The sequence below is a fragment of the Crinia signifera genome, chromosome 5, assembly GCF_055691185.1.
Source record: "Crinia signifera chromosome 5, ASM5569118v1, whole genome shotgun sequence".
NCBI classification, from domain to species: domain Eukaryota; kingdom Metazoa; phylum Chordata; class Amphibia; order Anura; family Myobatrachidae; genus Crinia; species Crinia signifera.
In genome coordinates this window covers 52,917,971-52,935,608 of record NC_139221.1, presented here as the reverse complement: position 1 = coordinate 52,935,608, position 17,638 = coordinate 52,917,971, and the positions used below count along the sequence as shown (strand labels likewise).

Genomic DNA, 17,638 nt, shown 5'->3' with positions numbered 1-17,638 from the left:
AAATAATACCAAAAATGCCCGGCGTTCTCAGGAACAGTGCTTGAAGTTTTCATCATGTTAGCCGTAGGTCCAGAAGATACGCTGACCCTACATTTTAAGTGTGGCTCTGTTTAGTGCAGTGCTTACAAACGCTTTGTTTAATGCATTGGGGGGGACATGTGCCAGTAGCCATACCAAAAGTGGTAAGAATGTGGCAATATAATCCAATATAATTGGCAAACAGGGAAGGGATAAGGGTGCACACCACAGAAAACAGACATGTGCGCAGGTGCGGCAGTAGAAACTGGCCAAAATATATACTGTGATAGTTAATCAAATATAACTGTTATTAGTAAACACTAAGAAGTGTATACAAATAAAAGTTGTATTTTTATTAAGCATCACGGTATATAATGTAGCTTTCACATCACATAAAACATTTTGAAACGTTTTGAAAAACTGTAATTTTAAATGGTATTTTAAACGGGTCAAGTGTTCATATTGCAGCAGATTACCATTTAAGAATACCGTTTAAGTACCATTCACATCACCAGTCAAGCCGTTTAACCTCTGAACACGTTTCTACCCACAGCTTATTTCCTGGTTCAGGGAAGGGACACAAGACAAGGGACAGCCTATCACAGTGCTCTAACCTTTATTTTTTACTAAATACCATTTCAGTGCTATTCAGACAGCACAAAAAACGGCTCTGAATTGGCTTTAAAACGGGTAGGACTCTGCTTTTTAAACGTGTTGAAATACCAGTTAACTTTAAATGGTATTTCAACTATGACACTTTCACACTGCAGCCTTAAACGTTTTAAAAGGCAAAAAAACGGCAATATACCGTTTTAAAAGTGTGATGTGAAAGCTACATAAGAGTGCCAAAGTCCTTCCTTCTCGCTTCTGTAACTTGTGCATTATATCAAAAATGGCAGCTGAAACAACAGATTTACATGACATTGAATTGCAACTGAATTGTTTCCAATGGAGTTAGGCCAAAGCCATTATTGATCTACAGTACTTCCTAGCAGCAATATAATGGCACCATCCATCGGCACTCGCGGACCGCATATAATATGAGATGACTCGCAGACACCATATGAGATAGTGGATTTAATGAATATGTGCACCAATATCAGGTCCTAAAAAGGATCATATAACATACACGCAGGGGCAGATTGGATATAGGTCTCACAGTTAAGATCCCCGGTGTGCCAAGGTATGTCTAAGGCCTGCTATATTTGTGGACATGTGGCCATGCATTAGCAACAGCCCTATACACTAGGGCAGTGATCCCAACCCTGGTCCTCAAGTACCCCCAACAGTGCACGTTTTGCAGGTCTCCACACAGAATCACAAGTGCTATAATTAGCTCCACCTGTGGATCTTTTCAAATGTGCCTGAATAATGAGTGCACCTGCCGGGTGACCTGGAAAACGTGCACTGTTGGGGGTACTTGAGGACCAGGGTTGGGAACCACTGCACTAGGGCGAAGTGAAAATATTGAAATTGAGAAATTCAAAATCGGCTAGTGTGGAAAAGTTGTGACTTGACTTGAATAAGAAACGGGCAAAAACATTTTGATCTTAGTCAACTGTTTTGGCAAGAGGCCTAAAGTTTCACTTTTTAGGTGAAAATAACGAAACCTATGAAGATGCTCCGATCTAGTTAAAATTATGTCAGGATGTCTTAGAGTGGTTCATTAATATACTTTAGCATAGGAAAAAACAGTACGAGCTTGTCCTAGTGCAAAGTGACTGACTTTGGCGGAAGAAAAAATCCCTGATAATTGACCCATTTTCATGGTCACAATAGTGAATATTGTGTTTTCTCCTGAACATTTTTTTTTTTTTTGGAGAGGATGCTCTGTAATTGAAGTGACCAAGAAAAAAAACTTGGGGCAAAAAATCAGGGCAAATACCTTTTGTTTGCGCTTAATAGAAAAATGCACACCTGTGTCTTCTATTATCCAACAAACTGTTTACTGAATGCTCCAGTAAGTTCAGTAACAATGCATTGCATTCTTTAGGTGCAGTATTTAAAACACTTCTGTTTATTGTCTTTACTTGTAGCAGTTTATTTTAAACATGAATTGGTCTGAAAAACAGTTTTGCATCCCCTATGCTGGGAACATGAATGGGCTGCATTACAGCATATAATTATGCCAAAGATAAGCCAATATATTGACAGTTATATACATTGAAGTGATTTTGAATTTCTCAATTTCAATTATTTTTACTCCGCCCTACTATAGACTAAGGGGCTTATTCTAGTCGACACTTATTCTAGTTTGCACAAACATCCACTCGCAACCCTGGGTGCAGGGGCCAAATCATTCGATGGTCGACGACCATCAAATGATTCGGAAGGTGCATGTAAAACTAAGACACTCTCTGGTGTTTTAGCTTTGCGTGTTACCTGTACGGGAAGAGGGCGGGCAGCTGACATCTGGTGATGTCAGCTGCCCGCCCCTGGCACCCGCATCACGGCCTAATTTCCATGGGAACTCCCAGCATTTTCATGGGAACACCCATAAAACGCTTGGCGTTCCCACGGTCGCAGCCTGTCACCGCCGCCCCACGCCCTCGAACGGTCAGCCGTATGTACAAGCTATGCTATTACTGGTGCCTGTCCCTGTGTTTCCCTCCTATATCCCTATAGATTATAAGCTTGCAGCAGGGCCCTCTAACCTCCAAGTCTGTCTGTTGTTACCCAGTCTGTTGTATCACTGTCTCCTATTGTAAAGCGCAACAGAATCTGCTGCTCTATATAAAAAACTGTAATAAATAGATAAATAAATGTACTCATATGAATTGTGTAACTGTGTTTTTCAGCATTTTGTGTACTCACAGTGCACCTCCTGCCATATTCCTGGCATGTCTACTATTATTTGTATGGAGTTAGGGGTTATCTTTACAGAATTGAATGGATCTGGCGGTTGTGGATAACCTGACCTAGGTGTTTTCCACTGGTCGCATTTTATGCTTGCGCTTAAACAAAATTGGGTTCAACATTGAATGAGGTCCATTGGGTACATTTAAGTATGCCCAGTTTTCCTAACTATCCCAGCTTGTGCCTTCTTATGCCACTTACTAATATATAGGAGCAAAAAGCAGCTTAAGGTCTGCCCTTATTAAGTCACTGTGGGGTGTCTGGTTTTTATCACCGGCCAATCAGCTCCTACCTGTCATTTTTCAAACCAAGCCTGTAACTTCACAGTTAGGAGCTGATTGGCCGGCCTCGGGGATAAAAACCAGACACTTTATCACTTCACCAAGCTTAATAAATCTGCCCGTGTCCCTTGTTTTGCTCATCAGTGCAGACTGCAGGGAATCAAAATTCTATGTTAAAGTTGGTTGCTTACAAAATTAACTTTATATCTAATGAATAGTTTATTATTTCAGAAAATGTCTGCTGAATTGCAATTTACCTGCAATGTAAACTTGTCCAGCAGAGGGCACCAAAGCACCTTTACAGCCTATATTATGGCAACTAATGTCATGTCATTGCATATGCAATATAAGCCATTCATACATTAACCATGGACTATTATGAACCAAATGAAAAAGAGAATTCTATTTAACCAGCACAAAACCAAAAATGTTAACACAAAAGCATAGTAATGTATACTGAACATTAAAGAGATCATATATTCACTGTCAAAGGAAAACAAAAATAAAACACCAAGATGTTTTGTCAAACTAATATTCTTTGAGTTTAGAGACTATAATAAAGATGACACCAGAGAACATAGTCTATAAATATGTTATACAGTCTGTTCCATTTTATGTATGAAGCATTTATTATGTATAGTATACTGCAGTGATACACCCGCAGGTTTTAGGGTCTAGTAAAGACCTGACCATTTTAAACAAACTTGTAGATGGATTCTCATTCCAATGTTTATTCACTCTGGTATTTCATTTGCTTTGGGGAACTACTGGTGCAGAGGAAAATACAATGTACAGGAGATGCTGGGAATGTTCATACACATGCCAAAGAATAACTGCAGATACCACCATGGACTATACACAGGGGCGTAACTATAGCACCGCAGCCCCCGCGACCGCGGGGGGGCGCTATGCATGTGCGGGCGCCGGGGGCTGCAGTGCTATAGTTACGTTACACCACGCCGCCCGCCGCACCATCCCCAGTCTTTACCTGTGCAGGTGGGGGGGACGCTGCGAGGCGGCTGGGGGGACGGACGCTGCGGGGGACACAGCTGCGGCAATTACTTACAGCTGAGCCGGGCAGGGGGAGCCGGGAGCTGTCTGAACTGAAGAAGAAAAAAAAAGCCCATACAATGAATGGGCAGCCTGTGATTGGCTGCTGAGCGCTCTCTCAGCCAATTGCTGACTGGCTGAGAGAGCGCTCAGCCAATCACAGGCTGCCGATTCATTGTATGGGCTTTTTTTTTTCTCCTTACGTACTGACAGTGACAGCTCCCGGCTCCCCCTGCCCGGCTCAGCTGTAAGTAATTGCCGCCTCTGTGTCCCCCGCAGCGTCCGTCCCCTCAGCCGCCTCGCAGCGTCCCCCCCCACCTGCATTGACGGCTACCTGGGGGAGCGGCAGGTGGGGGGGCGGCAGGCGGCAGGGCGGGTAAGTGGCTGGGCGCCCTCCCTTTAACGGCGGGGGGGCGCCCAAAATGTAGTTACGCCACTGACTATACACCATACTTGCCTACCCTCCCGGAATGGCCGGGAGGGTCCCGCAAATCGGGTCCCCCTCCCGGTCCCCCGGGAAGGGAGGAAAGTCTCCCGCATTTCCCTACAGCCCCGGCTCCCCCTCTCCCCGCGGTCTAAAAACTATGACTTTCGCAGGTCCGCGGGGAGGGGGCGGTGCTAAATGACGCAATTCGCGGCATTTCGCGTAATTTTTTAGCCCCTCCCCCCACCCACGGACCCGCAAATTGAGGCTTTAGCCCGTCATGGGGGCGGGGCTTGATGACATCACCCGTGCCCCGCCCCCAAAACAAAGCCTCTACCCGCCCCCTTTCACTCCTCTCCGGGTTTCTCCCGGAAAGGAGTATGCTAAAGTCGGCAAGTATGCTATACACAAGAGTCATTAAGTAGGGTAATACAATGTGATGTAATAAGGAATCGAACATAAAATAAAAACAAAACATTTTTTTTAAATCATGCGCTATCAACTACTGCGCACAGGAGCCGATTCCGATGGTTTTGTAAAATTGCTATTTACACACAGCTCCATTGTTTTCTGAAGCTGCACCGCGCATATCTGTTTCTGCTATGTCGTCTTCGGGTGCAGCAGCGGATCAGAGAAGGCTTCAGTGGGCGTGTACCATCAGCTTCCCCCTCTGAATTAGCCCCATGGGAAAATAATGCCAATGGTTGATTTTTCAACTGCGTATTAGTCTAGGCAACTAAAAAGTCACCCAGCAAATGTGTCTCATAGGGTGCGTCTCACGCTCTTAGAAATGTATGGGACTTTCCTGTGCGGTGCCTGGAGGATGGCTATACAGAGACATGGAGATGCGCCTTCTTATGGGGAGTTACAGAAGTGTCATGGTCAGGTCACTAGAGTGGCTGTGAACGTAGACACTTATATCGCTCACACTGAGGTCCACACTCTGATCGGGACTCTGCACCTAGCATGTGGCTGGTACAAGTTTTGTTGGTGAGACCAATGCTTGCGGCCAAAAAATACACCAATTGGGATTGTCTTGTTTAAAGAAACACAAAGTGGGTATCCCAGTACTTACACAGACAGATGCACACTTGTACACCAGGGCAAGGCCTGTCACTAACTAGCAATAGCATAGAATGAAATGAATAGTAAATCCGGTCTCACTATGTATGTGGTCATTGTCAGACCACAAGCATAATCCTCAGTATCAGCGTGCACTGGTACTGACCAGTCTCTGGTGCCAAAGATCAGACTGAAAACAGGTACAATTCTACATTCTGCGTAGCCCACACCCTTCTTAAACTAAGCTGCCATTAACACCTGTTTAAGCTGCAGGTAGAGATATGACTCATCTCTGGCGCATCACTGAGAACATAGGCATGTTCCATCTATTAAGTGATTTGCACCCAGCATCTGCATCAGCCCCAGCATGTATAGCAGGGGAGCATTTTACATTATACTAAACTATACGGATATTCTTGCTACAAAGGCTATTAAATGTAAGAACAGGTTGAGTACCATTTTTTTCTCACTCACCTGGTCCCACAGCGTCCATCTTCAGAGGCATTCCCGGTCCCAATGATGCACTGCGCAGGTGCCCCGGTACATTATGACATCACCAGCGCAATGCATCATTGGGACTGGGGATGCCTCGAAGGATGGACGTGATGGTTGCTGGGGATGTCAGGGGACCGCCTGGGGAATGTCAGGTGACCAGGTGAGTACCTGGTCCCGCGCATTTCAAATAAGTGATACTTAACCTGTACTGCAGAGTAATACCGTTCTTTACGTACAGTAAAGAGAAGCAAACCTGAGAGTGTATGCAAAGAAACTCTTAGTACATATTATATCGACACAGGCCCACGATGCCAAGTCTCAGCATGAGGTTCCTGCAGGGAACATTTTGCAGCTTGTAATCCACAAACTGAAATATATACCTTGAAAAATCAGAGAGAAGGGATCAGACTACATACTGTGACCCTACCTGTACTCTTACCTAGTTAACAAGAGAACAAATCTCTTCTCCATCTAAGCACTCTATAAATAAGTGAGTGACTTTATAAATTACCTAGCAGTTCCATTGCATCATCCTCGTTATCTATATCTTCCTCTGTGAGAGACGCCGCCGTGCTGTGGACGGAGTCAAACGAGTCTTGGGAGAGCATGGCTGCCAGAAGCTTCTTGTGCTGCTGCTGCTGCTGTTTCAGACCTTTGTTCTTTGGCTCCATCTTCAAACTAAAGAAAAGTAAAGTCGCATCAGTTGGAACGTTGCAATCACATTGAGAGGCACTTTACGTTGCTGTGGGAGCTCCTCAAAATATCTGCGAAAAAAATCCAAGTGTCGCTCACAGCGACTGTTCTTATAGTATAAATAAATACAGATACAGCCGAGTCAGCTAATTGTAGTTTAGTTAAATATTGCACCCAAAAGAAAGAAAGCGACGCTGGCATTTTTAGCGGAAATTTTGAGGATCTCTCACAGCAACATTGGCACTCAAAGGGTTAATACGTTTTCACAACTTCTGTAAATGTAAAGAATTTAGAACTAGAGCCGTCACATCACTAAGGCATAAGTGCAGAGGACGAGTTAGCCGAATATTTGGAACGGGGGGAATTAGTAAGTAAGGAAGTTTAATTCAGGGTTGCCGACTTTTAAAAGCTCCTCTCCGGGAGAAGCCAGGAGAGGAGACTTTCAGCAGGAGCTCGGGGGCGGGGCTTAAACGTGCCATCATTAAGCCCTGCCCCCATGAAGGAAAGTTACTTAGTTTGCCTATCTCTGTGGAGGGGGCGGGGCTAAATGACGCGATTATGACGCTTTAGCCCCGCCTACTCCCTGGAGATCTGCAGACATAAGGTAATTTAAACGCAGCGGTCAGGGGGGGGGGGTCCCCCAGAATCCGGGAGGGTTGGCCACCTTTTCGGGGGGCCGGGAGGGTGACCCGATTTTCGGGACCCTCCCGGCCATTCCAGGAGGGTAGGCAACCCTGGTTTAATTTATATAGCGCACTTTCTCCAACAGGACTCAAGGCGCTTTACAGACATTAAAAAACAATGCACATAATATAGAGGATGTTGGTGGTACAGTAACAGACAAGTCACAGACAAAAGAAATCCTTGAGCACACAGTAAGCATAATGCAGGAGTGGTGCAGCATTTTGGATAATAACTTCCATGGGTTGTGTACTCCACCCTGACAAGGTACCAGGTGCGGCAGCCATTTTAGGCGCTCTGCGTAGGATTACCCTGGGTGGAATAGATTACCCATAAAATAAATCACCCAAAAATGGGTGATTTCAATGTATACTCAGGTCCATGTATTTTTCATCCCATCCACAAGTGCACCAGATGAGGCAGCCATGGTGGGCGCACTACAAAGGTTACACTGTAGGAGGCGAGCTATACAAGGACCCAATGCATATACTGGAAAGCAAATACTTGTGTAGTAGTAAACCAGCTTGGTGCACTGCATACAGTTAGTCAGAGCTAGCAAGGTGTGCAATCTGTGGAGGTACATATGACAGGAATAGCACATGGTGGGGTAGATGTAAGCTGCAGGAGGGGGTGGGGAGAAAAGACACATTTGCAGCGGACTGACACCTTTACAAGGGACTGTGTTGCTACATAGGCTGGCCCTGGTGCTTCCCCTCACAGCTCCATGCTCACCATGTGGGGTAGTCCTGGTGTTCTCAGCCGTAGTGGTGGTGGGCCTGGTCCAGGTGTTCTCATGGCAAAGGTGAGTTGAGGCTACATGATGTTCCTGAGTTTTGTGATTTTAATGCAGTCCTTCAGAAGTAATGTTGGTGTGTTGTTTACCTTCTGGTTTCCTATGGTTGAACGCCGGTATAACGCTGCTAATAATTTAAATATGACCCTTTATACCTAGACCCTTTATGCACTAGATCCCTAGCGTCCTGAAGGACTGGCGTCCCAAACTATACTGAATATATCAGCCAAAAGAGACATATGCAGATCCTGATTTAACTGCCCCTACCAATAAACCTCCCCCACCAGCAAAAGGTGTTAATCAGACCTATCCCACTATTTCTAAGTTCTTGACATGGAACAGATAAAAAGCACAATAACAGCTTTTTACAGATTTTAAGCGAAATTCTGCAGTTGAATTCTGAAATATGATTACCTAGATGTTTACATAAATTCAGCATAAGAGGTGGAATACTCTGCAGACCAGGGCAGTATATTGAATGCCGGATAGTTACCTAGATGTTTACATAAATTCAGCATAAGAGGTGGAATACTCTGCAGAAGAAAGAGTCCTGGATAAAACAAACTAGAAAAAACTCTGTGTATTTTGTTTTTCAACAAAGTATAAAGGGTTAAGCATCAAGCTTAAAGCTGCTATTCTTGCGATCGCCATCAGGATGTGTCACATGCAAGATACATGATGCATCCCACACTATTTGTCTTAAGAGCAATGATTAAGTAGCTACCAGTAGCCAGTACTCTTTTTCTAGATAAATAGGTCCAGGAACTCCATTTAAATAAAAATAGAGAGAGAGCGCCGGATGCACTAAGCTACACAAAAGTGATAAAATGGAGAGTGATAAACAACCAACCAATCAGCTCCTGCGTGACATTTTTCAAACACAGTCTGTGACATGGTAGGTAGGAGCTGATTGTCTGGCTGTTTATCACTCTCCATTTGATCATTTTTGAAGCTTAGTGCATCTGGCCCAAAGAGAGATATATATAAGGGCAGTAGCGCTAAAGGCCAGGAGAGCGTCAAAGGGACCAGCGGCAGCAGCCCAGAGCAGTGCCCTGTATGTGCAGCAGGACGCTGCACAACATCCCTCTGGTATGTAATGGTATATAAAATTATAAATATACCCTATAGCTTACCAGTGCTATAGAATACTCAGAAATATATATCTATTATATATTTGTCTATTACTGCTGGATACATTTTCTCTGAACCTATATATATACTGTACAATGAAGTGAACTTTTTGAAAGTACATTACGGATATTTCTGACAGAAAAAATTCCCAAAATGTCAAATTTACCACATAACTCAAACGATCTCACATGAGACCTCATGAAACATGACTTGTACAATGATGATCTATAGGACTTCCCTGAGCAGCCACTTCAGAAGCAGCAGACATCTGTTTCACACTTCATTATCTCCACATAGAACTATTTTGCCATAACAGGGAGCATTATATATGTCAGATACGCCACTCCTCGGTGTGCGGTCGTGGTCTGATATATGCACATCTTGGGTGATTGAAAACACAAAGCCAAACAACGCAGAGCAAGGCATGCATACCACAGCACCACTGCACAACCAAGAGCGCTATATCTATTTTATCACCTACAGTATATATATATAAGTTCTCAAATAATCGCATTTACTGTAATGTATGCTACTGCACAGCCACTCAAATCATACCTCCCAACTTTACCCTATCATGAATAGGGACACTCGCGCGGCGAAGCACCGGAAATGGGGCGTGGCTTATGCAAATGAGGGTGCCGTATATGCAAATGAGGGTCGCAGCCCTGTTTTCGGACACTTTTAAAATTACTTATATCCAAATGTAGATGAGCCCAGCAGTTACTAAGAGCTACTATACTTGGTAAAGTGCTGAGAAATGGTGCCGATGATTTAATGTAACTGTATCTATCTCTCATTCCTTTTCCCACAAAAAATTTTACAGTGTAAAGTGGGCTAGGTGACATGAGGGAGATTGCTAGACTAATAAGGGAGAGAGGGAGATTGCTGCTATTTCAGGGAGTCTCCTGCAGAATGCAGGAGGGTAGGCAACTATGATATTATTTTAAACAAATTGCTTGACTTCCATGATATAAAATGGACTATAAAAAACAATCATGGTTATGCCAAGTACAGGGCTATGCAATCGATAAACATGAAGGGTCATTTACAGTACAAACTACTGCCATATGCCTCAAAAGTAGACAATATTGTCTTTACTGCTCATTGGACGTAGTGTGCACCTTAAAGCTGCATGTTGTCTTGTGTAGCAGGTGAGATCGGATTCAGTATGAAATCCGGCGGTCGGGATCCCGGCGTTCAAAATCCTGACGCCGGAATCACGACAAGGGGGGGACGTGGATCGCCCCCCCTTGCGGGCTCGCTGCGCTCGCCACGCAGCGAGCCCGGTGCCTCGCTACACTCGGCACGCTAATTTATTCTCCCTCCAGGGGTGTCGTGGGCACCCACGGAGGGAGAAAGTGTCGGGATTCTGAACACCGGGATCCCGACCGCCGGGATTTTAACTGCATCCCGTGAGATCACCTGATTGCTTTTGGACAGGTAATCAGCACATGATGCTGCCATTATCAATCAGCTTTAGAGAAACATTTATCAAGCATACTCAAAAATAAGCTGATTGGTCGCTCTGATACATGCAAACGGTTTTTAAAATATTACGCACCCCTTCCCCTCTGAGATAGAATGGAGTGTGCTACATTGACATACTCCTAACTTCTGGTGGCTCAGAAGAGGGACAGCCGCGCTGCAAAAAAGGGGCATGGTCTATGAAAAGGGGGAATTGCCTCGTGGGGATGCTGTGACCTCAGGCCACTCCCCCCAGTATCGCCCTTTGCATCACCTGTTGTCCCCCAGCAAGAATCCCCCCACCACCAACGCGGGACACTGTCGACCCCGGGAGGGACACGGGGCTGCCCCAAAAAAGGAACATTCCCGCGAACAACGGGACAGTTGGTAGGTATGCAATGATATGCAGCGGATGTTATATGAAGAGATGAAAGCACAGAGATATCAGCCAGAGTCACAGTTTTACACTACTTCGGAATACCCCATAAAAGGTTACTATCAATTTAATCAGTTTAACTTTTTTTTTTTATGAAAACCCACGCAATAGTAACAGGTCTGCTATGATTACTAGGTGCGAAGAACTTCAGATCTAAATGCAGAACTGACATTTTAGTCCAGAAAAGTTCTCTATGGAAACAGCCTGCCATTTATCACTTCAACCAATGACAAGAGCCCTGAGGCACACAGAGGATTCTGGCTGAGTTAGCTGCAAAAATCGAATGATGTCCACTTCAAAGTATGAATATTTAAATAAAATTGGATAGCGCATTAAAAGATTCCCACTATTAACTAACATACATTGTGTTCATTATCCAAGGCTGATGAGTTTATTTTACAGGAAAGACTATGAACACAGCAAACACAGCAGTCGTATAATTTACAATATTTTTTAAGAGCATTACACAATGAATATTTTATGAAATCCAGTAACTTGTTATTGTTTGCTTTATACTTAGCCAACCATTTGTATTAATAAGGTTGTTAGAAACTGTGTCAACAGGTCTTTCCATTAAAGCCTGATAAATATGTCTGCTTTGCTTCCGGAAGCTTTAATGTAATACTGAACACTATCTTAGGTCATTTTTAAAGTGAATGTGGGTGGTCAGATGAGACACAGAAGCACAGCACAGTCTAATATATAGCGTGTCATACATAACAATAAACATCATCCCCGACACCAACAAATAACTGTTGCATCCCTTTTACAGCGAGACAAAAACCTGGGTTATCTCCTCCTGGACCCGGGTCAGTGTCAGTATAAAAGGGGTACTGAAAAAACAACACTAGTCCTGACCAGGGTGGAACATGGGGAGGACCCGAGTGGTGGGGCAGTGTAAACGGGTATGCCAGGTCATTCGACTCAGCCTGTGGTCAGTATAGAGGTTGGGTGGGGGACAAACACATCCTACACTGCTGTTTGCTGTACTCTGCAGACAGCAGTGGAGTCAGGGAGGAGGTGAATGGATGCCTGTGTGCGGCATCCATTCACCTCGGGGGCTAGGAGGTGCACGGAGGCTGGGGGCAGCCCAGCAGCTTACCTTGGCACGGTGGTCCCGGCGCGGTGATTGGCGGTCACAGCGCTTGGAGATGATTTGCAGTGTAAACGGTGCCGGCCCGGGTTGGCCCCATGGTGTAAATGGGGAGAATCCCAGATCCGACCCACATACCATGTCGGATGCGGGATTTTGGTGTAGAAGCGGTATTATTCTACTAGATAGCAAAAGACCCCCCATTCTTCGGCACAGAATATGGTATCCATTTTTATACCAGCAAAATATGGTGATCATTATACACCGTATGATTGCCTGTTGCGTTTATTTATATGGCACCACAGGGGATTTTTAAGTCCATGAGCAAGTAATCCAAAACAGGAGACAGAGACTCCTTCTTGGGCCCCTTATCTCCCCAAACTTCTGTTGAAAAGAACAAGCGAGTAGGGGGGCGAGAGCCCCTATCTTCAGTCTGCTGCTTGGTGACATATTTGACTCCTCCTTTTCCTTCATACCTCATATGCAAAATCTTTCCCACTATTACCGTTTCTGCATATATAACATATCAGGGATCAGGCCCTCTCAGCCCTAATGCCCCAAGACACTTCTCCACATGCTCAACTACTGTATCCTCCTCCTCTTTGACCTCTACCCTTTAACCCATCAGGGCCGGCGCTACCCGCTCAGCAGAGCCTGCAAAGCAGGGAGGCGCCGTGCTGTATAGGCGCTCCCTGCTCTGCGGCTCTGCCACTGTGTGCAGGGAGGGATGTGCGGTGCGCCTGTCATATCACAGTGTGTGACAGGCAGCAGCGCCGGCCGGGATTAAAGCACCGGCAGCAGAAGCACGGACTCAGGAGCCGGGGATTACATAGGAGGGCAGCAGCGGGGGAAGTCCCTTTCCTTTACACGCTGCAGTGCTGAGCCCCGCCCCCTCCCTCCAGTGACAGTAGTAGAGGCTTCCGGCGCTAGCACTGAGCCTGCATTCCTGGAGGCTGAGCCGCTTCCTCCACTTTCCCTGGACCTGCTGCTGGTCTCCGCAGTGCTGCTCCTGCTGCTGGCGGGCCCTCCATCCAGCACCAGTGGTATGTTAACATTATTAATAATACCTTGGGGATATATGAATGGATGTAATTTTGGGGACGTATGTATGTATGTATCTATGAGGGAGGCAGTGAATGGATGTACAGTATGTATTGTATGTATGAGGGATGCAGTGTATGTATGTATGTATGTATGTATGTACTGTATGTATAGTGGAGGCAGTGTATCTATGTATGTATGAGGTTGTCCCTATGCCTGCCCCCCAGTCCTTCGTTTCATCCCAATGCCTACCCCCACTGCCTGCCCAGCATCTGTCCATGCTCTACCTGCCCAGTATCTGTCCCCCTTCGCCCTGTCTAGTATCTTCTGCTGACTCACTGGCAATAATCTGCCTCCCCACTATCCATGCCCAGCATCTGTCCCCCCTCTCCCTGCCAACCATCCGTCCCCCTTCTGTCTGCCCACCATGCATCCCCTCTCTCTATCTGCCCAGCATCTGTCCTCCCCTCTCCCTACCCATCATCTGTTCCCCTTGCCAAGTATCCATCCCCCTCTCCCTATCAACCATCCATCCCCCCACTCCCTGCCCACCATTGATCCATCCTCCCTTCTTCCCAGCACTTGTCCTCCTCTCTCTGCCCAACGTCTGTCCCTCCCATCCCCTGCATCTGTCCACCCTCTCTATGCCACCATCTGTTCCCTCTCTGCCTATCCTCTTCCCCTCTCTATGCCCAGCATCTCTCTCCCTCTCTCTGTCACCCTTTTCCTGCTCAACATCTGTACCAAGCATCTGCCCCATGCTCACTTCCCAGCATCTATCTCCCCTCTCCCAACATCTGTCCCCCTCTCTCTGCCCAGCAAATACCCATCTGCCCCCTCTCTCCACAGCGTCTGTCCCCCCTTTCCCTGCTCATCATTTGCCCTCTCCCCAGCATCTCTCCCCCTCTTTCTCCTGCCTCCCTTTTATTATTCCTCTTCTTTTCTCTTCACATCTTATGTCACTACTCATGTGGGCATTATGTGTATAAGGTGCGTTACTATTGTGGATTTGTGCTACTGTATGGTGCAATTGAATTGTTTTAAATATGGGAGGGAGGGCGCAAATATAGAATTTGGCAGGAGGGCGCTGGACACCCTAGCACCGGCCCTGTAACCTATCTTAAACACTGCAGTGCAGTGCAGTGCAGTGCATTCCAAGGTTCCATTTATCTTTCAAACCTTGCTGTGACCTTGTCCCCAGTTTATTCAACAACTGTTCACCCCTTTCCTTAGTATGTGATGCCTCACCACCTGGGCCTTCTTTTGTCTTGTTGCTCCCTTAGTACTTTTCATTCCATATTTCCTACTTGTATTTTGTCTCCAGGCTGATACTGCATGCTTGCCCTAACTGTACCTTGTGGACAGCTTCACTGAGTGCACACAGCAACACTGCCGGTGGGTCCAGACAATCCACTATCGGTGCACCATAGACACTTGCACATCAACTACATGAAGATCTGAATAGCAAGTGGTTTGCAGTTGACCCTTAATCCATCCCTAAGAGTCTCAGTATGCATGAAACCAATTATAATGCTGAATGAACATGAAGTCAGCAACACTTCAGTGAACTGTAAGCTCCGTGAAAAGCAGTCTTTGTTGGAAGGTTGCGGGAATGTTCAAAGCTAGTAAATATACATTTTCTAAGTCACTCACCTCCCAGCAGGACTGCTGCTGCCTTCTTCTCCTTCCCTCTGCTCATTTTTATTTCTCGGTACAGGAGGTTGTATCATTTCAGCAGCTAAAGGGTCAATGTCATTATCTTCACGTCCAACCCATTCTCCAATCACACAGGGTCTCAGAAGTGAGGAGTTAAATGCTCGTGTGTCCTAATGAAAAAGGACATGACCAAAAAAGGAGTAATTCTATTAGTTATGAGTTTAAGGAGTCCATATACATTACAAATCCTAAATAATTACAATAAATTATAAGGAAGGGTGCCATGGGGGCACAAACAAGGCTCCCACAACCCATGCTCTTGTCACTTGAAAACTGCAGTGTTGTGGAACCAAAAGCAGACAAAAGGGGATTTTTGTAAGAACTTACCGTTCGAATCCCTTTCTCTGAATCCATCCTGGTGACACAGCTCAACCATGGGATGTAGGAGGGTCCGAAGGAGCCAGGCGCCTATGCTAAAGCTTTCAGAGGCAGGCTCCTCCCTTCTGCATCCCAGCATTCCTCAGTTCAACTTCCAGAACACACTAGGATACATTAACTTAGTACAATGCCTGAACATATTAATATGCAAGTAATCATAACCATCATAACATGACAATACATGAAACGCATTACTTACTGAGCGTAAGGGAGGGATCGCTGTGTCACCAGGATGGATTCAGAGAAACGGATATGAACGGTAGGTTCTTACAAAAATCCCCTTTTCTCTTTCATCCATCCTGGTGACACAGCTCAACCATGGGACGTTCAGAGCCGGTCCTTTGGGAGGGTACGCTCAGGCCTGCAGTTCTCATCACTGCTCGCCCAAATGAAGTGTCCTCCAATGCGAACTCATGGAACCTGTAGAATTTGATGAAAGTGTGAACAGAGGACCAAGTGGAAGCCCTGCATACTTGCTCCGCTGTAGCCCCGTCGCGCACAGCCCAAGAGGCAGTTTTACAAATCTCCTTCACTCTCTCCACATAAATGCGCAAAGCGCGAACCACATCCAATTTCTTTAATCTGTCCCTGTTCCTGGCCTCCTCAGGAGGACTAAACACCAGAATCACAATTTCTTGGTTTAAATGAAAAGAGGAAACTACCTTAGGCAAAAACTTAGGAACTGTTCTCAACACAGCCCTATTGTCATGCAACACCAAAAACGGAGACATGCAAGGCAAGGCCCTAAGTCCGATACACGCCTTGCAGACGCGATCACCAACAAAAAAGTACATTTCCAAGTAGGAAACTATTGGTTCAAACTGTGGTTTTTGAAGAACAGATAACACCAAGGATAAATCCCAAGAAGCTGCTGGTTGTCTATAAGGTGGCTTAAGACGGGTAACCCCTTGGAGGAAGGTTTGCACCTCCGGTAACAAGGCCACTTTCTTCTGAAAGAAAATGGACAAGGTCGACAGCTGCACCTTCAATGATTGAAGACATAATCCCAAAGAAAATCCATCTTGTAGAAATTTCAGAAGTCTGGAGACTTTAAATCTAGAAGTGTGAACTTTCTGTCTTTCACACCATCTAATGTATGTCTTCCAAACCCTATAATAATTAGCTACAGAAACCGGTTTCCATGCACTAATAATGGTTCGGATAACTGCTTCTGAGAAACCGTTCTTTTTCAAGATGGTGGTTTCAAGAGCCAGGCTGTCAAAATGAGCCGAGCTAGGTCCTGATGAAGGAAGGGCCCTTGACTGAGTAAGTCTGGCTGAAGTGGCAGACGCCACGATGCCTTAGACAAGCTCAGAATGTTAGAGTACCAAGATCTCCTCGGCCAATCTGGAGCTATCAGGATGATGGATGCTCCTTGCGTCCTCACTCTCTTGAGGACCCGAGCCAGCATGGGAAATGGTGGGAAGACATATGCCATGTTGAAATTACAGGGCACTGTCATGGCATCCACTGTCCACACTAACGGATTCCTGGTCCTCTAACAGAACCTGGATACCTGACTGAATTGTGTCTGGACGCCATTAAATCCACTTTTGGGAGTCCCCAAAAGAGCCACAATTTCCTGGAACACTTCTGGGTGTAACGCCCATTCTCCTTCCAGGAGATCTGCTCTGCTGAGAAAATCTGCTACCACTTTCCAAATTCAATGAACATAGCAGATAAGGCCGGCACATTGGCCTCTGCCCACTCGAAGATCTGAGACACTTCCAGCATCGCCATTCTGCTGCGAGTGCCCCCTTGGTGATTCAGGTAAGCCACAGCTGTGGCATTGTCTGACTGGATCCGAATGGGGGATCCCCTCAGAACTTCTTCCGCCTGCAGCAGTGTCTTCCAGACCGCCTGCAGCTCCAGGACATTGATTGGTAAGGACGATTCCACACTGGTTCATAGACCTTGTAACCTCAAAATCAGGGTTACTGCTCCCCAGCCCCGGAGACTGGTGTCGGTGGTGACCACTAGCCAATCCCATGACCGAAGGGAAGGCCCTAATTTGTATTCCACATCC

At 45.8% G+C, this 17,638-nt stretch overlaps 1 protein-coding gene across 2 annotated transcripts in view; it reads right to left on the bottom strand.

Annotated features, from left to right (window-relative positions):
• Positions 1 to 17,638, bottom strand: part of C5H8orf34 (chromosome 5 C8orf34 homolog) — a 221,400-nt gene that overhangs the window by 92,912 nt on the left and 110,850 nt on the right. For both annotated transcript variants that reach the window (XM_083187222.1, XM_083187221.1), the window contains exons 6-7: positions 15,172 to 15,344; positions 6,698 to 6,864 (exon numbers count right to left, since the gene is read on the bottom strand). In XM_083187222.1, coding sequence (XP_083043348.1) covers positions 6,698 to 6,864; positions 15,172 to 15,344 — 340 coding nt within the window. The remainder of the gene's footprint in view (positions 1 to 6,697; positions 6,865 to 15,171; positions 15,345 to 17,638) is intronic.